This window comes from Aphelocoma coerulescens (assembly GCF_041296385.1).
Source record: "Aphelocoma coerulescens isolate FSJ_1873_10779 chromosome Z unlocalized genomic scaffold, UR_Acoe_1.0 ChrZ, whole genome shotgun sequence".
Taxonomy (NCBI): Eukaryota; Metazoa; Chordata; class Aves; order Passeriformes; family Corvidae; genus Aphelocoma; species Aphelocoma coerulescens.
Window position 1 is genome coordinate 26,401,394 of NW_027184085.1, and position 25,938 is coordinate 26,427,331.

At 42.1% G+C, this 25,938-nt stretch overlaps 1 protein-coding gene across 1 annotated transcript in view; it reads left to right on the forward strand.

The window, feature by feature from the left end:
• DMRT1 (doublesex and mab-3 related transcription factor 1) overlaps positions 1-25,938 on the forward strand; it is a 56,684-nt gene that overhangs the window by 29,364 nt on the left and 1,382 nt on the right. The window contains exon 4 of the mRNA XM_069001602.1: positions 3,093-3,255. Coding sequence (XP_068857703.1) covers positions 3,093-3,255 — 163 coding nt within the window. The remainder of the gene's footprint in view (positions 1-3,092; positions 3,256-25,938) is intronic.

The following is a 25,938-nucleotide window of genomic DNA, read 5'->3' on the forward strand; positions in this document are numbered from 1 at the left end:
GCTTGCTCTCTGCAAAGACTAGTGCATGCCCTTCCCTTCTGCAACTCTTGCTCACCTAAAATATGCCTTGTTATTTTGGCGTGTACCCTGCAGTGATACAAACCAGAGTGGTTTGTAGAACTTCCCCAGCTCATGCCTGTCTCAGCTTTGTTGTAGGGCTGGAAGGGGCAAGGGAGGCAGAAAGAGACACCAAAATGCCAGGCATTCTCCTCCTGTGATACCTGCATGACCCCAGCATTGCCCCTGGACAGGACCGAGGACAGGATCCCAAACCTGGTACATGAGTCTAGCATTTGGAAAGCTGAACTGCCCTGGGTTGAAAATAATCTGAATATTCCAGGGCCTCCCCAAGGCTGTCCTGATCTCCCTTTCTAGCACCCAAAAACCTGTAGGGATTCCACAGAGCTGCAGGAGTTAATACAGACCAAATGTCCCTTCTCATGAGATAGTGGTCTCCTAAGCCCGCTTTTTAATGGTAGCGCTAAGGTCAAGAATTTTTATAACTGGTTGTTTTTTTATTGTTACTGTAAAACAGGATTGCTAAGCACTATAAAAAGGCAACCTTATGGTTCAGATTTACTGTGGTGTGGATTCTAAACAGTTTAATAAAACAAAACCAAAAGCTTTTAGATTTTCTTCAGTGGTTAATACACAGCATATTCTTTGCACAGCCAAGCCTCTGGCTGTCAGTCGAACTGTGGTTCATAGACTTGGTGTGGGTAATAAGATTATAAAACATGTCTCTTGCTAGCCAGCTACCACACACTAATAATAATAATAGTAGTAATTCATTGCATCTAGAGATTTTAGGTGAGTTGTTTTTTTAAGAAATGGAGAAAACCCCTAAAAAAATCCTTGAAAGGAGGCGGATCACTGCATCCACTCTACAGGGAGGGGAAACGTGTGCATGAGCGGTTTGGTGCCAGGGAGGGATCCCTCCATTTTTTTACAGCTGAAATAATGCTGTCTCCTTCAGGCAAGCTTTTCTCAGTTGTACCAGTGTGCACATGGCCTTGCACAAGGGAGAGGTGGAGACGTGTGGTCCATGGATGCTGCCCTACCCCAGCAGGGGAAGGAAGACAGTGTGTGCAACACAGCAGACAGAGAGGAGTTTGCCAGCTTTTTTGTTCCCAGTACTTCCAGAGCTGTTGAGCTTTGCAGATACGCCGGTTCAGAATGCCCTTTGGATTGTGCTTTTGGGCAGTTTGTATTGCACTGAGGCAAGGTTTTGTTGAGGGAGTCTTGTTTTCAAAGAGGAGAGTGCCCTTTATCATAAGAGGAGAGCCAATGTCAGTGGTTCTTTTGAGTTCAGGCTTCCTCAGGATGACTCATTGAAATTTTGAAGAGCAATTTACTATTTATTCTGGATGAAACTTTTTCTGCACGTGAAGGTAGAAAACAAAAAGTTTTAAGTATTGCTTTAATTTATAATACAAAAACTCTTAACTTTTACAGGCTGAAAGGAAGTCACCCAGTACATGTGCAAGAATATGTGAGTGTGCTGCTGTCAGAAGTCAGGCAGAGGTGCACTTTGCTTCCCTGTGAACAGCCACCATGCTCTCTCTCTCTCTGCACTTAATCTCACTGCAAATCTGCCTCAGAGAGCACCAACAGGATTTTATGTGGCTCGGGACACATTATTTGCAGCTAGGCATGTGAAAATGAATATGGAGTTCTTACAGGGACCCCTGGAAAACAAGGGGTGACCGCATTCTGGGAGGTGCTAGTGGCTCCTACTGCCAGGACCAGACCCTGTAGGTCTGCTGGCATGGGGCAGCCATCTGGGACAGCAGGTTCACACACCCAGCCTCCACTGCTCCCTGGCTCTGAGCTTTGCAGCCTGGGAAGGGCTGAGGGATAGGGCTCCAGGCGCTGCTGGCTCAGACCCGAGGGAGCTACACTGGAGCTGGCAGACCTGAGGTGAGACGTCTCTGAAAAGGCTGTCAAGCATGTCAGCTTACACAGACGTTGTGTAATGGCATAGCTGGGTGTGCATTATTGTTGCTACTGCTATCAATAACTGGTGCGAAACTCTGGTATTTTGTCTCTGCCCAGAAGCTTTTCATCTTTCAATCAGTCACTTCCCAGCATACTTAGGGAAACCAGCTAGTGTTACCTTTCCTGTTGAAAATGTTAATCTCGTAAAGTGTTTTGGCTGCATTTTTGGAGCACTGAGGCCACGTTGCATTGTAGGGCTTTGTAACAAATACTAGTAGCTGATAGTTCTTTCATAAAACAGAAATTTATGAAATATTTACCACTTCTCTGAGGAGATCGGTTTAGATGATTTCAGGGCATCAGAGTAGGACAAACTTTGATTTCTGAGTGTTGCCACTTTGCTGCAGTCTGTGGAAGGTAGAAGGCATATCTGGTGGACACGTTGCTGACATAGCAGACTTCTGGCTGGTGTCCAGTTGTGGCTCCAAAACCGGCTCCTGTATAGTCTAAACACAACTTGTTTTTTTTCAGTAATTCAGGAAAATATTTTTCTCATTTTACAGTGTTGCAAGAAAAACAGTGTGTTTGTTTTTGTGTGTCGCTGCTCAATGCCATGGAGCATATCCTGTGGGAGTCGGTCGATAGGACTGTCCTCCCTAGCCACCCAGTAGGTCCCTGGCAGAGCAGTTACCACCAGTCTGAGATGGGTTAGTCTCTGGGGAGGTGTAGGAGCTGGATGGACACTTCACTTCTGACACTGGCTAGGAGCTTACTCTTCTCTCTGCCATAAGCTGGAGACTCGGCAGGAAGCTGCTTGCATGAAAGGTACTTGCTTGTGTGCCAGATGCATCTCCATCTGCAGTAAGATAAAACAGCCGTAGGTGTGCTGCTGCTGCTGCTGCTGCTGCTGCTGCTGCTGCTGCTGCTGCTGGGTTACATCTCATACCACACCACCTGTAGCTGGTCAGTGCGGGCAGACTGTGAACCCACCAAATCAAAAACCCAAGGCCAGCATGTCAGAATTTTACTTTTCATGCACCCACTGTGACTTCCATCAAAGCCGTGGAGGGGTGGAGGGAGGGGATAGTGGGGTTCCCCTGTGGCACTGGGGCTTGGCTTTCACAGGCTGCTGTTGCATTTCTCTCTCCTGACAGGTGAAGGGCATGGAGAGACACCCCGCCATCAGCTCCCAGTACCGCATGTGCTCCTACTACCCACCTGCTTCCTACCTGGGACAGGGGGTTGGCGCTCCCATGTGCCTCCCCCAAATCCTGACCCCTGAGGAGATCCCCTCCTCCTCGGAGTCGAGAGCAAGAGGTAAGTGCACCCACTGGGGTACGTGGCACCACCTTGCCTTGGACCTGCACCCAGGAGGTGTAGGTTGCTGCTGGGAAGGAAGCTAAGCATCATAGAGTAGCTGTTTTAAAGATAGTGGCTGATTACTGGAAGGCTTGTAGCATGGTGGCAGTGGTGGAAGGCTGATGGTGTACAGTCACGCGTCTTTTACTTCAGAAGCCTCCTGGTTCAGGAGTCCAGTCAGTTGTACCTTCTGCACTTACGTATGTCTCTTAAGTTGTACAGTCACTTGAGGTGCTGTGTTTGGTGCTTACCACCTGACTCTCTCACAGGAGTAAATGATCTTTAACCTCAGAATTACCTTTCTTCTCAGAAGTGCTGTGATTTTTTCCACAGGCCTCCCACTGAGCCTTTGCCATCCTTTCTTAACCACATGTAGGAACTACTCCTGCATCCCAACCATATAATGAAGCCCTTTGCAGACTTGCTTCCATTTTATTTTTTCAAACTCATCATACTGTGTTGCTTAATTTAAAACTACTGCAGATAAATCTTCCTTTCCATATTGTGTTTCAGGCTCTCCTAAGTATTACTGTAATCTGCAGTAATTTCCAGCGCTGGTGAATTTACCTTGTTGTTCTGACAGTGTTTTTCATGCTTCCTTGTTTCCTTACTCCCATAGCAGACAGTGCTAACACAGATGTTAGCATGGCTTTGCTGGAGTAGTCCAACTCTACTGAGCTGCCTCTCCATCACTGAATCTGGTCAGTAACTGATGCTAGAGAAATAAGAAGAGAAACAGAGAACAAAATCTTCACACTCTTTGGCATTCAAAGGTATCCTGAGCCAGGACAATAAGCTTTTCATGTGTTTTGTTTCTCTGTACCAATCAGTGAACTTGGCAGTTTAATTTTGTAAGGTCTGTGGGAAGTATTTTTTTTCATTTACTTTACACCTGCCAAGTTTTAGTGGGTTGTTTTTGTTTGGTTTTTTATTTCAGAGTCACAGCACTGGTAACAGCATCCATCCTCATTTCCTTCTCTCTCCTTCTACATTGAAGTCCATCTTGTCCTCTTTCTGTCTGGTGGAAGGATGTATGTCGTGTAGGTTCCATAGTGGTCTTTCTGTGGCTAAAGTCCTGGTGTTTGTTTAGTTTGTGTCATGTGGTTGTGTCATGACAGGACCTTAAGGATCCAAATGATGTTTTAGAAGGTGAAGTGTGTATGAAGTCATACCTGTGGCTTGTGTAAGTCAGCACTGAGCCCTTGTATTCACTAACTCCAGAATCATTTATGTTGAGGAGATGGTTGTTCTTTCATAGTGACTGTTTCTGAAAGTCTTCCAACTAACTGTGACATATCAGATGGATGAAGAAACAGCACATGGTGCGATAAAACCTTAGACTTTTCCTCCTTCTCTAGTAGTTTTAAATGGCTTAGAGAAATCAGTGATCCTTGGTCCATTTTCCTTCTCTTTTCTTCAACTTTATTTTATTCCCTCTTTTCTAACCACCACTGAACAGTGACGTCTTCCTTTCTGCCCATTGGTTGGAGAAGCAGTTGGTTTTATGCTCAACTGCAGTTGACACTTTTTCTTGCATCCATCACTACTAACTCACTGAGAAGTCTTACCAGCCAAGTGTTTTTAAAAATAGACAAAAGACCTTATACCCTTTGTTCCCAAATGCACTTCAGTAATTTTTCATCACTCTAGAAAAAAATTATACGTAATGTTCCACTGATTTTTAAACTGCATAAATACTGTATTTTCAATAATCCCTGACTGCTTCTCCAGACACTATTCCATACACAGATATTGTTCCCTAAGTTACACCATCAATCAGAAACCGACAAGCAGTGAGATGTAATTTACTGAGATCAAACAGCATTTTCCAGACTCTGAAGAAGTGTTTTTCCATAGCAGGGAGCTAGTGGGTGAAAGAGGCACTAATGTTTTTGGAAGAAATTTGAACCTGTGAGCAGCATCATAGCCAACAGGCTTCTTAGAAGCATCTTCTTTTTTCTTACACATGTTCTTGGAGGAGATGACTGTTTTTACTTCTTCTGTCTACAGACAAAATAACATCCCCAGTAAATACGTGATTTACTCTCCCACGACATTTTTCTTCTGGTGCTTTTCACAGACCTCAGAGGGTTGGAGGTTTGTTGCCTCTTTATTGTCACCTGTGTGAGTGCTGAGTGGATGCTGTGCATTAAAGAGGGTGGGTCGTTTCCCCAAAGTATTGATGCACATGTTTCAGTTGCTGTCTCCTATAAAAGACACATTCTTAAGTATTTCTCTGTTGATTGTTGGGCTGTCCAGTGCCTGACTCCTTTGTTATGAAGCCCAAGTAACATGTTTCTGCAGGGTTAGTGGTTGCTACTTGCTGAAGCCAACTCCAGTGCATGTTTTAAAGAAACAAATCGTATTTTATTCATTCCTTCTGTATGTTTGAAGTGGTAATCATGCTCAGAGGCTTCCTTCTAAAAATATGTGTTGATGGATTTTAGATCCAGAAGGCAACATGAGGATCATCTAATCTAATTTGCTATATAAGTAGACTGTAAAACTTCACCTAAACTCCTGCAGCAAGGCTGTGACTATATTTTTAAGATCTCTGTGAAGACTTATGGTATGGTATGGTTAACCCAGAAATTTTGCAGGAGGGTAACAGTGTGCTTAGAAGAGCTGCAGGTCAAAATAAAAAAAATATTTTTTAGCCACATTTTCAAATTTAGGAAATTCACGTTTCCTAAATGTGCATCTTAAGCAAAAAATGGCTGTTAAATATTCAGGCACAAACCTGCAGTGGTCTTGCAACACACACATACAGTCTATTACCCACACTTCAGCTGCAACTTCAGCATTGTAGAGGCTTTGCCAGTTCATGTGTTGTCTTGGTATTTGAGTCTGACCATTCAACTAATTTTGTTCTGGTACATTAACTGCCTACTTAGACTAGCTACAGTAAAAGGGGTGAGAGATGAACTAGCAGATCACTGATCTACACTGTATTTCAATGGTGTGAAGATCTCAGGAAGCTTCTAGCACTTGTGCCGGACCATCATGGCATGTTAACAGTGTCTTGCATATAGTAATGGGCTGACATTTTCTGAGTGGCAAAATACCATCAGTCAACCTCCTTGCAGTCTGAAGTGTTTCCAAGTAAAATGTTTTGCTTCCAGCTAAGCACAGCTGCTTCCCTTTCAACAGAAACTGGGGAAAATGGGGAGAAAAAGTTGATAAACCAGTGACAAATGGCAAAAGGATGCTTTTAGAGGGCTTCCTTAGATCACCAATTTTAAGTTTTAGATGGTAGTTTCTAGGTAGGAGGGGCATTTTATACTCAGTACTGCAGAATTTCCTTCTCCTTTTTTCTGCAAAAGCAATGTGAGGAAAATACATGTGAGAAGTTGTTGTCAAATCTTGTGCATGTGCATCCAAAGCATAGTTTTGGAAGACGAGAAGAGGGGAAGTGAGAGTGGGACACAACAAGGTATTTCGTCTCCAAAAACCAAGTACTTCATTCCTATTGATTTCTGTGGGACATTTGCATGCTCTTCAGTCAGCCTCTCCAGCATTTCTATTTGTGAAAGACCTGCACAAGCCCTTGGTTTGAGAGAGCAAGAAAGCACACGCAACACACGTCTCACTCTGTGTCCTGTTTCCACTGCGTGAAAGTTCAGCATTTGCTTATCTGTATGAAAGTGTTTTCCAGGTTTGGGAAAGTGGCTGAAAAATTTAACATTCAAATACAAAGATACAAAGGATAAACATCCCTGTATCTGCAGACACTTCAGATTTTAGAGTAGTTACCTGGTCTTAAAGTTGGTGTAGCGTAAAACCTCGTCTATCATCATTGCATGAAATGTTGAGATAATTACACCACGTCTGGCCATGGTGAAAAAGATATATTGCATTTAAAATTTTTTTCTAGCTGCTGGACAGGTTTGAATTTCTGTTCTCCTGTCCTAGGTGTCATGAGTGTTGGAAACACAAGGAATGAAGCACTGAGCAGTGCTGCGTTTGCAGCTTAAACATTAAGTAGGAGTCTGAAAGTTCTCCCAAACACATGGAAGAAAAGATGATATTTTGATGCAGAAAACATCAGCAATTTTGTGTAAATAAGCAAACACGATTTTATGAAGAAGAACATTTCTGGTAACAGGTTTTCTGTGTCAGCATAACAGCTTCCAGCACTAAAACACTTGTTCACAGTCTTCTCTAGAATTCAAATAGCAGGTATCCCCAGTTGTGGAAATGAAAGTGACACAGATGTTTCCAGGATCTGCATTTAAAGACTCATCCTTGCTTCTCTGCTTGGATGCTGTATCAACAACAGTACTGAGTCACAGGAGAAGCCCAGCCAAACTGGAGCAGCTCTGTGAAGAGCCTCCTCCAGTAGATCCACAAGAAAGGGCATGTTGGAAGCAGTCTCCCTGCTTAAGATAAAAAGTTTCACTTTGACAAAAACATTGCTGGAATGCAAGGAATGCTGTGTGCCCCAGAAACATGCTTGGGAGATGGAAAGATATGATGTTTTCTTCCCAACTGGGTTTTTGTGCACCAGAGTTATTCCCCTTTTTTGCGGCTTCCAATATATCGTATGTTTGCATGAACACATGCCCTTGAAGTGAATGCCATGACACATGAGTAACAATTCAGAGCCACAGGCACCTGGCGGTAGGATCAGAGAGGTCAAGAAGTTGTGGTAAGCAAAAGGTCACTGAGACAATTTCCTTGGACCTGAACTGCTTTCTGCAAGCATCAAAGTTAAAAATCCAGCACTGCAAACAAAGCAGGCTGGTTTGATATGGCTGAGAAATTACCTCAAGGAACAGCAAAAAGCCTTGCCCCTGTCTGCTCTTAATTTGCAGCTGGCTGGGAAGATGCACTGACAAAGCTCTACTAATAAAGTGCTTCGGAATTGGGGAACAATTGCATCAAATAGCCCAAATTCTCTTCTGTCAGCTGGCTAGCCACAATCTGTGTAAGCTTAAGAATAGCTGTTTCAGTCCCAGGCAGTACAGGTGTTAGCAGGTGTGAGACGTACCTCTTGTACTCCTGCTCTGCTCTTTTTCTTCTACTCTGTCTTTCTACTCCTTTTCTACCTCTTTGCAGAGCATCACCAGAAATCGTTTTGAGTTTGGAAGGGTTTCAGCAGCAGAGTGTTATGGGGAGGATGAAAGTTTGCACCCAGAAGTTCAGCCGTATTTAGCTTGTGTGTTATGTGTGTCTGTCTGCATCTTTTGCTTAAAAAGTGACCTCTACTCAAGAATGTTTGTCCTTAATGATGAAAGAGCAAAAGCAGTGTTTGCTGAAAACTCAAGACTCTAGTTTCCACTATCATTTTACATCAAACTCTTAGAAATAGATTTTGAAATAACACCAAAGAAGAGGAAAGGGGTGATGATAAAAATCTGTAGATCTTGAAGAGTTAGTTCAAGTGGGTCACTTGAACTTGGGGCAGCTGCTTTTTTTTTTGTGCATTCTCATTTCTCCTTACAGTCCTCAATGGCTATGCTGCATGCAGCTTCCCTTTGGCACTGATTACAAGGATGGTGAACAGATTCCATATTGCATTTCTGCATGCCTTAATTACGTTGCTGGTTTTGCATGTGCACGGCAATGTTCTATCGATCTCTTTAGGCAAATGACTTTTTAACATGTCATTTTCAATAAAAATTTGAATTTTGGTTGTAGCTGAACAGACAGCTGTTGAGCGTGGCCATTTTTTTATCTTTTAAACTAATCGGGTTGCTAACCCTGATTCATGACGGTATTAATCATACTTGATAATTTCAATAGTTGTAACAGCAGCTGTCAAAATACATTTGGGAATGTGAGGCATATTCAGTATAAGCTCTGGTTACTCGTTTTTCTGTGTACTGAAGCCTTTTTATAAATTAATTAGTGGTCTGTGTTCTAAATGGGGTTGTATTAGTGAAGATTTGAACAATATTAAAACAACTTTATATGGTCTGATGGGAATTCCTATAAATAAAGTAATATGAGCATTTTTTGTGTATTCTGCTTTAGTTCAGTCCTGATTAAAAGGCTCATCTTAGTAGTTTCTTCTCCAAATGCAACATTTATGTTATGCTCACTCAAAAGCACACAGAGCGGCTTTGCACTGGGTGATTGCAGAATTACAGGCTTGTTTCATGCCTTTTGCTGATTCACAGGTTTTGCTGATTCATGTCAGGGCGACTGACAAACGCTTGCTCTTTGATCTGGGAGAAGCTGCTGATCCTTCCTCAAGAGCAGTAGAAAAAACTATTTTTGAAGGCTTTCCACCTGTTTTTGTATAAAAGCAGTATTTCTGGACTGCATCTTTAGAGTCCCCTAGCAGGAATTTTAAGCTCTCATGGAAACTGTGTGTGAATGTTTTCATTTTTTAGCATCCTAGCAAGAGAGAGTGGGACAGCCTGAACTCTCAGTAGTTGCCAGTGGCACCCCATCCCCCCACACCTGCAAAACCACATGCACCCAGAAGGGGGTCAGACTGGGTAGTTGTCAGAGGAAGTTTTTCTTCATGGGATGTATTTGTCCGTTGTTTAGTATTTCGTGTGGATCAAAGGGTGCAGGGGTTTTGAAATTGAAGCCTGCATTTTGTTACAAGTTGGAGGCCTTGAGATGGTAAAGCACGGGTTTGATGAAAGTCCTGTTCTGAGGAAGCTCACATCAGTGGTACAGTTGGCCAAGGCAGGTGCCAGATCCAAAGCACTACATTTGCTTTCTTCAGTTGCCTTCTATGAAAAGAAGTTTGTGGTGTCCCATCAATCCCAGTCAGGAAAGCCTCACTGACGGTGCAGCAGAGAGCCTGCACAGGGCATCAGCATCTCTCTGTGCACCTGCTAGGCTGCTATCCTGGAGTACATAATGGCTCTTGTTAGCTTTCCCTGGACACCTCCCCTCTTCTGCTTTACATTCTCTTAGCAGAGGGAGGTTTCTCAGTGCCTCCTGCAGTTACAAGCATTTTAGAGCCACATGTTGAGAGACCAGTGGGTTATACCCACTGCACCCCTGGACTTAAATTTCTGCATATATGAGCTGCTCTTTATGTCGTAACTTGTCTGGTTAAGAGAAGAGAGAGCTCCATATTCCGTATCTTTTCAGTGCATGAGAGCCTGGCTAGACCACCTTGCAGTTCATGCCAGTTTTGCAGCTCAGGTGAGAGTCTTCATCTGAGCTGCAGTTCTTCTGCAGCTTCTGCTTATAAATTAATCCTGTGCAGATTGTGAGAAACTCTAGCAAAAGAAGCATTTGTTACTGAGCTCTAAAGAAAAAGGGAAAAGAAAAATAATTATTAAGGTTCTGTAGTGTAGGCTGGCCTTGCTTCTTGCAGGGATCTGAATTGTGACTCTTTGCAAGGGGTTGTTGCAGTCCATGGTGCTGCTCCCAGAATGATCTCGGGAAACAAAGAAGGGTAACATCTGTTCCCACTGCCATGCTTGCATGCTATGAGGAGTTTTGTGTCTTTTCCTTTCCCCCGACACAAAAGCAAACTTCTATCAGAAGGGAAGTAGCTTTCCTACAAGCAGTGGGCAAAGTTGCTGGGGGATGTTGGAGTGCTGTGTGTAACGCACAGGATAACAATGAATCGTCGCGTGGGAGCAGGACCAGACAGCCCATAACTCACTGTGCCTGTTTTATAAATATACATATTTATATTGCATGTGTAAATAATACCGAAGTTTGTTCCCTGCACATGATGAATGTAACCCTGTGGACCAGGGTAGGGGAGAGATACCAAGGCTACTTAATGGGCTTTCTTAATTTGGCAATTGTCAGTGTGCCTGCCCGTCAAACATTTTTAATTCTATGCTTCAATGTAGCCGACGAGTTTATTTCCAGTGCTCCTCACAGGCATAGCTCAGGCCAAGTACAGATTGAATAACCTTCAGGAAAGCTGTGCTGTCCTTCTGTCGGCCGCTGTCTTTGAAAATTGCCTGCAGAGTTAGTGAGCAGGAACAGTTAAGATTTACAAACAATGATGAAGCTTGTCATGCATCTTTCACCATTCATCATCTGGGTGCCGTGGCTGGGCGGTGAAGTGTTCTTCATAAAAACCAGCTCAGTGTGAAATACACCTCGCAGCAATGTTTACTGCTCTGAAACTCGTCAGCAGCCCTTTATAGTAAATCCAGATTGCGATGTGACATTACAGTATATCATTGCAGAGCGCGCTGGGGTTTACACTAGGAATGAGTGCAGTTCACACCAGATGAGATGTCGAAATTGAGTTATGTAGGAATTTGGCTGTTATATGGGGATAGCTTTTGTTTTCTGAGGACTGAAAGTTAGCTTTATATATATAATATATATAATCTACACATACCTGCACTTGTGTGTGGGTGCCTATATCGATATACATGGATATATAGATACACTATGTGCACATTCTATGTACAAAGACTGCAGACCCTCACAGATTTCTGTGGTGGGACCCTGTCTTAATGTTTATGCTGTTTCTTAATAAATATTTCAGTATTTTGTTAAAGTGCTGCATTTTAGCGTTATCTCTTCAGTGAAGTAGATATTTATTTTCAGAAAATTATTTTTTCAAAGAGATGATGCAGGTGGCTTGTAACCACTGAAACAGTGCCAAACAGGTTTGGGTTTTGTGGGGGGTTTTATGTGTGAATGTCTCCTAGAGCTTGGAAGATGAAGCTTTGAGTAGAAGATTTGGGGAAAACTTGGGCAAGAGCTTTGAAATACAAAAACTGTGGAAGTTACTGCACACATGGCCATGTGCTGGGATTGGACATGTTCTCCGTGCTTGTGTTAGCCCTTTCAATTGCAGTGTGGACACAAGGTCATTGAGAATAAGATAAAATAGTAGATGCCTTTTTCCAATTATGTAAGTGGGAAGTCAGTGCAAAACGCAGCCAAGACACTTCATGTATCAGTAAATTGAGACGGAGTCTTTGGAGATAAAATATGCTGTCTTGGACATCTGGTGGTCTGAGAAACACCTCTGGAGTTATGCAGTAATAGCTACATAAAGTGGAAAGCATGCTGTACTGGTTGGCCTACAGACAAGGACAGTAACTTGCTTCAGTAAAAGTTAGGTACTTTGGTGGTAGTTAACTGATGAAAAAGAAAGAAACTATTTGAGACAGACCAGTGAAGTTTTTAAGTGCTTCCTGTGATTTCATGTATTTTATTTCAGTGCTGTTCTGCAAAGCCTGTGAATTAAGCTGTATTTCATTGTCTTCAGTGCTGTGACTGCTTTGAGTTTGAAACAAAGCTGTCATTTTCTGGAATCTTCACTGAAGTCTTTTGGTTTTACTATTGCCTGACTTTTCAAGCAGAAGGGGAGATACATTTGAAATACTGTTATATTTAATCTTAGATTTCTGAGACCATGCTCAGGTATTAAATATAGTGCAAAGAAGTGCAAAAAGGAGTGGGACTGCAGTTGTTACTACCAGACAGGAGAGATAACTATACTTTATTTGTCCTCCTCAGCTATTTTCAGTTCCTACACTTGTTTTTGCTTTAAGTGCTAATACTGCAGTGAAATTGTACTTTTCTAGCTCAGAACAGTTTTCACAAATGTGTTTATTAGTACTGATTTTATTTGGTTGATTTGTTACATTTATCTGAAAAACCCAACACTTTGAGTCTGCTACAGCCAATATGAAGGTAAAGCATCAGTCTGACTAATCATGCAAGTGTAGAGGCTTCCAGGCTTACCAATAGCATTCTAATCTTACTTGTATTCATAATTAGCTTAATGATACAGTATTGTTTATGAAATTTTTTTTACTCCTTTTATTTTGAGAGGAGGAGGTTTGGACACCATTACTTTTGTGGCTTGAATTAGTGGGGTAGATAGTGAAACTGTCACTTATAACATAGTGGTTTCAGGCAGCAGAATGTTGCATATAAAATCAAAGGGGTGTATTTCTTCACAACCTTGACTGCTTTATGTATCTGCTTGATTTCTAGTAACTTTACTAAGCTGCAGTCTTCAGATATTAGTAAGTGCTGCCCTGTCATAGGGATGCTGTAATAGCCTCAGGAAGCTGGAGGTCTTTATGAATATGTACTCAGAACACTTCTGTAGAACTTGTCATTTAATTTCCCATTCTGCAAAGTGACTTCTTGCTCTTGCAATGTCTGCTCTACATAGACCAAAGAGATCTCCATGAGTCAGGGTAGGAACTGGGAAAAATACTCTAGATGCTAAATTAACGGTATTTAGTGCAGTGTTAGCATCCAGCTGTTGCTGTCCAGACATTTCCGAATTTTAATTAAATGGGTAAGTGTGGGCCAGGACCAAGAGAAAAAAAATGGTATTTTGTAGACCAGGTCAAGTCAATTATATGTTATTTTCTCACACAAAGATCTCTTGGTGACATTTTGTTACGGTGACCCTGCAAAGAGCCAGAGCAGATGTTATCTATAGAGCACTGTAAAAATAGTCCAGAAGAAATGGCTCAGAATAGGGGAAAATACCTACACCACAAATTAGCTAACAGTATGTTGGCTGATTATAATGACTACCTTATAGCATCCAAGAATTGTCAATCATACCTTAATGTTTATAGAAGTGAAAAGTCAATGTGTAGTTGTTTAATTTGACATGACTCAGGTTGAGAAAGTGTAATCGCTGGAGGGGACAGTTAAGTAGCTGTGCTCCGTGTCAGCCTGTCTCGCTCCGACTACTGCAGTAAACGCTTTCCTGATGAGCGATAGATTTGTTTAAATACCAGGATAATTGCTAGCTACAGCATCCAACACTCTTTTAATGCCTTGTACTACATCTGTATTGGCTCTTGTGCCTGAGGCTGTTTGAGGTTTCTGCAGGGAAGAAGGCATGTAACTTCAATTACATTGTTCTCCTTTGGGTTTTGAAGGGTAATTGTTGCAGAGATAAATAGGCTGTAATAAATTACATTTCGTTTCTTCCAAACCTGTTGAAGTAGATCAGACATGCCGGTGTTATACCTGTTTTCTGCTTGTGACATTTTGGTGTTCTGCAGTACTGAGAATACACGAAGAACAAGGCAAAGGGTTCCTTCACTGGAAAAATGGAAAAATACCAGACTTGTCAAGCTATACTGGTGCAAAGCCAGTGAACTTTTTTTGCGTGCTGTAAAAGAATTTGCTTCCCCTCACTGCTTCCACATGTGTAAATTATGATCATACATAAATATTAATGCTGATTGTGAATAATGGAACAGGAGAGAGACTCAGCTCTATTCTCTGTAATTAGGAGGTGTCCACATTTTAACTTTTAGTGCTGTTGGTGTTCTAAGGAGAAGACTGAAGAGACCTGGTGGTTTCTTCCAGGGTGGTTGCCCACTGATTGCCTTTTGCTGAGCACATTCCCGTTGTGTCACAGCACACACAAAGTGGTGCAGCCACAATGCAAATGCCATCAGCTCCCTACCCTTCCCTGCAGTGTACCCCACCTCTGCTACTAAAGGTTCTGCACTTGGTACCCACAGGCTGATGTGAGAAAAGCTGAAAGCCTCTGTGTACGGATTACAGCTCCCTTTAAAAATGTTTGAAGGGATTGGAGGGAGTGTTTATTTTTAAAATATGCTTTTCTTAAAAGTCTGACAAAATCTTGAGATTGGTTTTGAAGTATGTTGAGAATTGAACACTTAATTTGTTGGGATTCATTTTACTATGTGATCAGGAAGGAGTGGGAGCCAGGTTAAACAGATTATTCCCTGTAGTTCATTTTTAAATAAACCAAACAGTTATAATTTAGTTTCTTCAACACTGGCATTTATATATTTGCATTTATTCCCTGCTTTCTCATAATTTTACAATGCCAGTTTCCAAGCTGCATGCCTGATGTTCATCTCACAGTATCTGTTAAATCAGTTTTACAAGTTGAAGATTTGTCTGAGGTCTGAATCACACCCCTATGCTGTGTGTAGGTTGTTTATTTATTCCAAGCATAGCATTAATCATGTATCAGACTGCTGAAAGTAAAAGAATATCCTAGTCCAGTTGGTCGGTAGTTTTGTTTCCTTTCTGGACATAAAAGGAAAAGAAAAATCAATGAGAGCTCTCTCCCATTCATTTATAAATCATTTTGCCTTTCAAGTTCTGTCTCAGAGCAATTGCAGACACTGCAAGGAGGGTTCTGTTTTCCCACCCTGGAACGAGTAGATGTCTATACTAGATGTTTTAGCGACTGTTTTTGTATTGGCTTTTGAGTTTATAAAACACCACATTTTGATAAATGTCAGTCTTGAGTCAGATTGGAGCTAGCTGTGTATCCCTAAATATAGTATAAATTTTCCTAATTACTCTAAATCAAGACTTCACTCATGTTAATTTTTGCTTTTTCCTCCCTTGGATAAAGATGAACTTCTAGCTCGTAAAGCTATCTCTGCCAACACATCTTGCCCTAATGCTTCCCTGAGTCACAAGTGTTTTCAGGATCTTTAATTTTCTGGACTGAGTCTCTTAATTTTTCCAAGGCATAAACACTGCACATAGGTTTGTGCCAACAGAGTCTACATCGGAGTGAAGTAACACTGGCTTGTTAGGAGGTGTCTGATGTATTCCTGTTAGGTGGATGCACTGGTTCCCTGTGACTACCCGAAATGAGTATGCAACTGCCTGACTAGTTAAAAAGACCTCAGGAGGGGGGAACGTGGGTTGGCCCCTAGTTTGAAAGTAATTACCCCTTCTCAGCTGTGGGCTGACCTCTGTAGCTGTGACTCTTAACTTTCCAGCTTGGATCATTTCATCTGCTTTTCTTTCTGCCTTCAACTGCTCTGCCTTTCAGCTATGCGTGTGGAGTAGGACCGCCTTCCCTATCTTTCAAGAGAGGGGGGGAAAACCCCTGTCCTGACCCTGAACAGCACCAAGTATGGAGTTCCTGTGTAGTGCAAGCTCCTTGCAGCCCATGCTCTTGACTTCCTTCACTGCCCCGTGTCCGTGGTGGCTTGCAGCAGGGCTGTATGATGCAGCAGAGGATGAGCTCCAGTTTTCACTTACCTCATCCTGCCTGTCTTGCCCTTAGAGTGTCGAACCACTTCCTTACTGACCAGAGTTACATTCAGCACTGTGGAAACTAACTGAGATGGAGTCTTGGAGTGATTTCCTTGAAGGCAGGCAGTCTTTGATGCAGCCACCAGTGTCTGTATTGGCCCCAGAAACCTGTCTTAAAATTTTCTCTACAACAGATGCCAGTAGTAAAATTCTGTTTTTCTGTTCATCTATTTAAGTATTTTAGAACTTTTCTGCCACTTAAGCATGATTTAAGGTTCACCATCTGGACTTCAGAGAGTGCTGGGCAAGGGCAGGGAAAGTGCATGTTGAAACTTGTTGGCTACACTTGCTCCCATTCCTATAATATTAGTAAGAAAGGATGGCACAAGAGGACCTAGTACTCTAGTAGGAGTCTAAAACAACCAAGGGTTTTGGGCCCTTCTGGCCCTACAGCTTGTAGACAGTAACAGTGTGATCCAGTGTGAACCAAGGCTGCTGCTGTCAGAATCCAGAAGAAAATGCTGGATACTGGTGGGTTGACCTTCCCACCATGTGGGCATCACCAGGTGGGCTGTAGGACATCAGTGGGCTTGTGGAGATGCAGCTGGCAGCACCAGCAGCATCATTAGACACAGCCTGTGCCCTCCAGCTGATGGCACACGTTCAGCATTACTTGTATTGTGTTCATGGAAATGAATATAAATACAACACATCGGATCTGTCTTAAGCCTAATGTTGTGTGAAACTTCATCTAACTTACTTGACTACCCCAAAAGTGTTTTGTGTTCTGTTTTTGTCCCTATTTACTCAAGTATTGTGACTTATTGCAGCAGGGTTCCTCAACTTTGAGGGGAATAAATCTCACTTTAAAATAAGTAGCAACATTTTTACTCTGCACATACCCATCTTGTGCTGTGTATTTCATCAATACTCGTTGAACCATTTTACAGCAGATCTGCTGAACTTGCATCAAATTAAAGTTAATATTAAAAATGGTAATGCCATGGTAATGCTAAGTCACTTTAAAGCCTTCTGGGCTTTTTAAACTGCAGATTCATTTGAATTGTAAGACATAGATGATAAGGCTTTTTATTTCTTTCCTCTTACTCAATTTTGGGCACAGTCATTGGTGAGTACAGTGTTGCTCATGCTGAAATCAGTGACAAACCTCCTGTTCCTTCTGCAAGTATGGTACAAGTTGCAGATCCTTGTCTTCTCCCTTCCCAGCAGAGACAGTTGAATTATAAGAGAATTTAAAAAGTAAATAAATCTATTTGCAAGTGGAAATATATTGTATTTACCATAACACATCACTTGCATTAGACGCAGTATTTGACTTGATTGCTTAGTAACCTCTTGACTTCCAAAAGCTTGCAAGTTATGTAAAAAAAAAATTTAAGCTGTATAATATAGGGATGTTGCACTAAGACAGTATTTTCTAAAATTAAATCATTAAAGCTGAAAGAGTTGAGTCCATCATTATTAACTATTTGGTTATGCTTTGAATATTAAGACTGATGACCCTGAGCATGGATTTCATCCTAATTTTATAAATTGAAAGTGACACTGGCAACAATGAAATACAAAGAGAAGTGACCATATTAACATTTACATTTACATTGCTAGTCTTGGTGTTGTGCAAACTGTTTTTTTTGTTCCTGATACACTAGTGAAGATTAACAGCCTTTCTGACCCAAGAATGGAGAGACATTCAGCCAAAACAGTGTTGTGTTTGGATTTCTGTGCTGAATACCAAAAGGTTTTATGTGATTATTAGAGCTCTTGGAATCCTGTTTCTTTCCTTTAGTATAGCTACACAGGGGAGAAACTTTGTGCCTTTTGTTTTGTGTCTCCACATACTCTGCTACTTGTTAACATAATCCTGAGTCTCAAGTGCACTCTTTCCTTTCAAATTAACCATGTTTTTCAAAAAACTTTTAATTGCCTCAGCTGTTGCAAATGGCAGTGCATTTTTAGGTAGGACAATTGATGCTTCTAAGGTAATTATTCCCAAAGAACTTCTTGTATAGATAGGTTTTAAATATATCTTAAGAAAACAAGGGCTGCTGTATTGTAGTGATGTGGATGAGGAATCAGGACTCTCTCTAGTTGTCTCCTGTGTTGCTCTAGGAGATAGGTGTAGCCTGTGAGGTCTTGCCTTGCAACAGGAATCGGTCCCCACCTCCATCTGCACCCTCAGTATCAGCAGTCATCCCACAAAAAAGCCTTTTGCCCGTTCATTCCCTTGTGCTGCCACACAACGGCCCTGATAAGCATGTGCAACCATTTTGCCGTTAAGAGCAGCTGTGGATGTCCATTTCAGTCACCTCTGTGTGGCATTTTCTGTTGGTTAGGTGGTGTTAGGGATGTATGGAAAAGCCGGCATCTTCAGCATAGGAGAAGATGCAGACCCCAGGAGGAGGTGGACAGTAAGCAGTCTCCATAAAATTAGCATGAAGTCACCTAACTGTGTCTGAGGGAACTCTAGGGTGCTCAGAGACAATACCATGTTCTCTTCTTGAGAGCTGGCTGGAAATTGTTCTGATAGAAACTTCTGTTTTGGAAAAATCTAACCCACTGATTGGTTTTGCTGAAATCATGTATTTCTGCAAACTTAGAACAGGACAGAGGGATTCAGGTGGCCTTCTTCCCTCAACAGTCTCACATGGATGATGGGTCCATTTTGAGCCTGGAGAAGAGAGTCCAGGGAGTCCTAAGTGGGGCCTTTCAGTAGTTAGAGGGGGCTGATAAGAAAGGGCATGACAGGCTTTTTTGTAGGGCCTGTAGTGATAGGACAAGGAATAATGGTTTTAAACTAAAGGAGGGTAAATTCAGACTAGATATTGGGAGAAGTATTTTACAATGATGGTGGTAAAACACTGTCACAGGTTGTCCAGAGAGGTCATGTGTGGAAACATTCACAGAAACATTCAGTGTCAGGTTGAATGGGACTCTGAGCTACCTGATCTAGTTTGAGGTGTCTCTTCTCAGTGCAAGGGAGTTGAACTGGATGGCCTGAAGATCCCTTCCAACCAAAGTATTCTATGATTCCTGTGAAAGATTTGGAGTTGCAGGCAGTCTGTTGCTATTCTTGCATTGCCATCAAGGGTTGCTGCCCATTCACATGGTTGTGCGGCCTCCTGTGACTCTGATTTGTGGTTTGTTCTCTTTTCTTGGGGCAGGGGGGGGGAGACCCAAACAAACTTCTGTAAACACAGTTCATTTCATGGATCTGGCTTCAAAGGTGGCCACACAGGAGAGGCATGTGGGGTGCTAAGACCTGCCTCTATACTGTGCGCAGTAGTGGGACAGTCTAGGGAGTTGTAAGACTCTGGCCCCACAGCAATTTTGTGCAAAACCAGTCCTGGCAGGATAAAATGCTCAAAAGGAAATTTGGGCCTGTGCACCAGCAGCTGGCAAGATAGTTTCATATTTCTTGTGAGAAATGATTGATCCTTTTATTTTAATCTTGTTGTTAGAACAGGTTTTGATTACTATAGGAGTAAGAAAAACAATCTAGAGTGGATTTGAAGGTCATTTTTTTTCTCAATGCTGCTTGTCTTTTCTCAGTCTTCTGAGTATAACACACCAGGGACATATTTTTTTAATGGAGACTCAGTCTCCAGTGTTGTGTGTGGAATAGAGAAGTAGTATCTGACTTCGAGGAATAAAGAGATTTAAGGTCCCAGCTTTGTCACAGTCTTGTTACATGATGAAGCAAATGGCTTCATTCCTCTGAGATTCCTTGCTGCTCCTCAGTTAGTGACAGATGTCCAAATACCCCCTATCCCTCACAGCCACTTTTTAAATCTTCCTTTGCTGGAAATCAGTGTCTCCCCCTATGTTTCTGTGGCTGTTGTTTAATCTTGAGTCTTTAAATGGTTTGTTGGTGGCTTGGTTTCTGTTTTTCAGAAAGTCCTATTGTACTCTGAGGTAGAGTACAGCCATGCAAACCATTGGGTCCTGTGGTGGAATGTGAATGTCTGACAGAAGTAAGGATCTCCAAAAGTAGGTCTGCTTGTCAAGAGTTACAGCCCGAAGGAGAAGCATGTGCATCTCTGCAGTACTGGCAATACAACAGCTGTTCTTCATTATAATTCCCCGTGTTGCAGAGCAGCTGTGTGCCCAGGACAAGGATTAAATAAAGGACTGGAGAAGGCTAGGGAGGGAAAAGGGAGATGCCTTTTGCATTTAATCATGATGCCTTTCTTTGTAGTCTTACTACCAGCTAAAAATAGGTCAAGTCAAACTTCATCCCAGCTTCTTCTGTGGCTGAAATTGTCATGCTTTATGTGTAGTCATACAGAATGTTTTCACTTAAAAATGAATCAAAAACGATCTACACAAATGCCTGTTTTACCTTGTTACCCAGCAGTGGGAAATGCCTGCTTTATGTTGAGATGCTGGAGAATGTTTTTCTTCATGTCTTCTAGCACAAAATCTTTGTGAAATGATTAAAATAATGTTTTATTTTTGAGAGAACTAGCCTTTAGGGTTCCTGGCAGTGGAATATAAACCTGGGAGGTTTCTGTGGAGGTCTACCTGGCTGGGACCTGGCTCAGTAGAGTGAGCACTTGAGGCAAGGAACCATTCACTTCTGCCAAACAAAAAGAGAGCTTCTATCAGCTGAATTCTGCACGTCGCCTTTCAGTCATTCAAAGCAAGGGTACACACCTCAGCACATCTGAAGTTTTTCTGAGATTGTTCATTCTCTGCCTTTCCTAGCCTGCAGGAGTGGCTTAATGACAGTAAGTTAGCCACAGAATGTAAAGCTGGTGATAGGAGAGAGCGTTGGTCCATCACTACTGCTCTGCTCCAGTTCGGGCATGCAGGCATGGAGGGCAGTTGCTTTGTAGAAGATAGGTGTAGTTTCAAGCCATGTTTTGGAGTCTGAGAAAAAAGCCAATGCTTCCCAAATACCATTTTTGCATCCTGTCTGTCTAGCTGGTAGTGGGTGAGAGGTAGAAAGCCTTGTTTGATTGTTTCACATATTACTGTAAGAGAATTTAAAACCAGAGGTGAGGGAGTCAGCAGGAGGATATTTCCTCCAGCTTCTGGTTTCTAATTACATCAGTTACAGCCCTTCGTTCTTAGTTGCTAAAACTACAAGCATGAACTGGAAAAGAATGAGATAATCCGTGGTAAAGCATACTGAATAAAGATCTCTATTCAGCTCTTTACCTTTTATCCTGAGTTCCTAATGCCAAAAATTAATGCTATTTGAAAATACACAATAAATGTGCCCTACTGTGGGCATCCAAGATAATCCTAATTGCCTTAAACGTTAGTGACGAGGGTAAGTGTTCGAGAAGGGGAAAAGGGCTGTACTATGAAATAGTATACCTGTGTTAAGAGACACAGATGGAGCATGTATTTAAAGATCCTTAGGCTTGTTTTTATTTTTGCATCAAAAAGCAGCTCTCTTTGTTGTACTTCCTGTCAGCCAGAAGATGTCCACAGGCATATATTGCTAGAACTGGACGGGTTTCCATTGCGTTTATAGTATGCAAAGCAGAAAAGGAGCATCAGTCCCATGCTCTTGCAAATTGGTCCACATTGCGGTCAGCAGAGAAGAGTCCGTAAGACACTGATCACAAGAAAAGTCCCAAAGACATTTCAGCTGGTCAGAGTAATATGTGGAGGTCAGTTTCAAGGCAGACCCATAGCTGAGTTTTCTTTTTCCCCTTGTAAACTACTTGGTATCAGCCTCCTCGTCTTACACTCTGCTGTGCATCATTCTTACACTGCTGCAAAGAAGTCTGCACTCACACTGTGTTGTGGTGACCAGAGCCGCAGCAAGCAAAAACCCTTGGCTTCAAGTGGGCTTCCAGGATTTGTCCCTGTGGAAGCTATCCCCTGGTCCAGACCTTCAGTTGAGGCCTGAGGGAGGAGAAGGACACCATCAGTGGTTTCATAGGCCAGTCTGGTTTTCAAGAGTTTTGGCTTTTTATGTGGGATCTCTGTAGCCTGAAGTGGAAGCTGCTGCTTGCAACAGCAGTAATATTTGCAAGAGGAAACTGCTTTGGAGGAGAAAGTACTGTGAAGAGCAGTTCCTGTCCACCCTCATGCCAAAAACTTAGGCATGCTTTAGTGATGCTCCCATGCCATCAAGTGCCAGTGGCACCTAGTTCTTCATTCTACATGTGTGGCTGTGCTGACACACAAGTGTGCACATGAGGAAAATGTGAATGGCCCTTATCAGTGTGTGGGACTGACATGCTTACTCACTTCTCTTTCCCTGAGAAAGGTGAAAGAGTTTTGAAAAATGAATTGGACCACTCAACTTTAAGTCTTTACAAATTGCTCCTTATTTAGAGTGTAATAGTATTCTAAATGTAAACTCAGGAAAATACTTACCTTTCAAGCATGAATATCCTGATTCCTCACATCACTGAAAGTGTATTATTCTTTTCAGTCCATTGAATTTTGGGGATCACTCAAGTTAAAAGTCAATGCAGTTTCCAGTGTCAGAAGACACAAGGTTTTGTGTTTATAGTTGGGATCCCTTCTCACTTCTTTTTCCTGTGTGATACTAGCTGAATTTTTTTTCAGATTCATAGGGCTCAAAAGTATTCAGGTGCTTTCCCAAGGGTAAAAGGTAATTAGATCAAGGAGTGGTCTTGAACTGTCACAGACCCAATTCTGGTACTGTTTTTTACACAGATAAAGGCTGTGCAACAACTGTAGGAGGATCAGCCGCAAGCCGCAAACAGATGAAATTCATATACTTAAATCACAAAGAGCATGGATTTTGTTTCTTTGAACTTGGAATTTCTACATTTTATTGCTGTGTGATTAAAACACTGGAACAGAATTGCTTATTTCCTTTTTGCTGCCTTTTTATAGCTACAAGTCCCAGTCTGAGTATCATGTACTTTTTATCAGCATTGCCCCTACTCACTGCACCTTGCTTGACTTCAGTGACTGTCGACTGCAGTGGAGGTCTGTTTGATAAAGCAGTTCGGGTTTGGATGCAGAAGTAGCTCTCTTACCTGTTCCAGGTAAATCTTGGTAGTGTCACAAAATCTTTGTGGCTCTTATTACATATCCCTGTGTATATTCAGAGACCAGGATATGTAGCCCAAATTGCCTGACAATCAAAACTTTGATTAATTTGGAAGTCAGTGGAAAAGCTGGTGGAGCTTCACTGATCCAGAAGACTTAGGAGCCACCGTTTGAGATGCTAAGAAAGAGATTGGTTGTCTGTCTACCGAAAAAAGTTGTCCTCTCTGTCATTCAGCAGGTTTATATGAAACACAGAGTTGCTCAAAAAATAGACCACAAAAACAAAGCGGCAGTTTTGCTGTGGTAGGGTTTTAACATCTGTACTGTAGCATGTTGAGTGGGTTTTCTGTAGGATTCGTTGTGTTGGGGGGAAAAAAAAACACTTCCTGCAAGTTTGTCACAGAGATTTATAGATCTCAGTATTTAAAAATGGGCCTTCCCATCACTTCAGGCACATGCATGCTCAGAATTACTAACAAATCCTTTAAAATAAACTTCTTGACCATTTGGCTGCTTGGGAGTAAACAAAAAATTAGCCCCTTTTAACCTCAGTCGCTTCCCTGATACTTTTTTCTTGGAGTCCAGAAACACAGAATCCTTACAGCATGTCCTAATCCTTCACACAACTTGGGCTTTGCTAAATCAGGGCAGAATGAGGTTCCAAGAGTTAGAGAGCTGAGCCCTTGAGCCAGCCAGCCCTGCCAAGGTGACGCCGGCTGCATTACTATATAATGCAAGGTACCTTATGGAGAAAGGGATGATTCCTGATGCTAGACCTGGCCAGATCCTACCAAAGCTGCAATTGTTGGCAGGCACAACCTAAAGTTGTGAATTACCATTGAGGAGCTAGTCTGTAGGGCACATCGGGAGAGGTGATAACTCTGCATTTTCTGAAGGTGATTTCCCCATAGACACTGGCATGTGAACCTACAGAGCGTCTTTGCTCTGTCGTTACATAGTCAAAGCATGAACCACATACTCACCTGGAATATAGTGCATGGTGTGTGTTTCAGATCATGGGAGTGTGGTGCAGACTGGGCCTTCACAGTGAATATGTTTGTGCTGCTTCCCTTGCAGAGGAGCAGAAATGTTCCTCTGTTATTCCACTTACTTCTTGTAACCTGCATGTTTACACATGGTTCAAGTCCTAGGAGCTCTTAGGCCGTGGTAAAATGACTTTTAAATAGAGAAAGTGAAGTGGAAGGAAACTAGTATCCTCACCAGACACGGAGGACTCAGATATAACTTTTCCTTGGGCTCCACCATCAGCCCTGCTTAAACACTAAAAAGGAAAGGTAGGAAAACACACCATTAGGAATCTCCTAGTATGTTCTCATGGCAGAAGAGAGTTCAGCTCTTGCAAACCTACAAGGATCATTTCTGATTCTGCAGCACTTCTTGGTTTCAGGATTGGTGAGCTAGAAAAAAGTAAAAATTTAAACAGTTGTTCCCAACCACGAGGTTATGTAAGTGCAGTTCCAGCCTGTTCTAAGTGCAAATCAGTGCATTGGTTATTTGAAGCCTGGAAGTGTTGGAGACCTGTTTGGCTGTTCTGTGCATTTGACCACACAGCGAAGGAATACGTGATGCTGCAGACCAGATTCCTCTTTCTGTGTCATTAAACCAATTAGCAGTATTTGCTGGATGTTTAAAAACTGTTGGAAATTGCCTTGACTACCTTGTCACTCCCTCATGTCTAAGCACTATGTTCTTTTCTTTGTATTTTAGCTGGGAAAAAATGTAATATAGGGTTAATATCCCATTCCCTGGAGTTAAAAAATTTATGTCAGATCTAAAAGTAAATAGAGTCTGCTTTGGCAGAGTGATGTTAGAGCCTTAGTCGTCCCTTATATGCATCAAATGAGACACTTGCATTAAATCAAGGAGCCAGGTTCTGCAATATCAAAAATGGTCAAAACTCCCTGAAAGGAATGGAAATTGCTATTTTGTCTGTGCATGGGTTTAGTAGGTGAAAATGGTGTGTGTGATGTCAACTTCATAATGTCTTTTCCATCTCTTGGTAACCAGTGTTGTGTTTAAAAACAGAACAAATTTGGAAGTTGAGCTGCAAATGAAAGTTACTGCAAAAACACGGGATACTACAGAAATGGAGTGTTGGTGTTTTTTTAAGAGCGTATTTCTAATTTTCTCGTAAGTAATGGGCTAAATCCAGATGGTGCAGTTTACTTTCCTTGAATCCTGTTGGATTTGACTGGCTGTCAAAGTCAAGCCTGACCTCATCTTTTTCATTGAACTTCAGGGCTACTAGAAGTCCCCAGTCTGCAAGCACCCAGGGCTCAAGTGTGGAGGAGCAGCTCACTTAGGCACAGCTGTGTGATTGCAGGACAGAGTTTAAGCCTCAACTTCATATTCCTTGTTTTTGTGCAGTTGTACTAGATTCATCATGGCTTCTGAAAAACAAGCAATGGCCGTAAACAATATTCTCTTTTAAAAGACCACAGGCTGGTAATACTTTCCACTGAACAGTAAAATCCAGAACACAGTATTGATGATAAAGGTGTCAGTGGCTCATGGAGCTCCCGCTGTGATTTAGTTTCCCTCCAACTGCCTCAACCACCGATGCATTTTGCTAATTACATCATAGATTTTCCTATTGATGAACAGAATTTGAATTAACCCGGGAAGCACTAATGTTACCCTTTCACTATTATTGTTGTACAAGAAGCCCGTGGCAGATGCTGGCAGTTAGCTACACAAACATTAGTATTA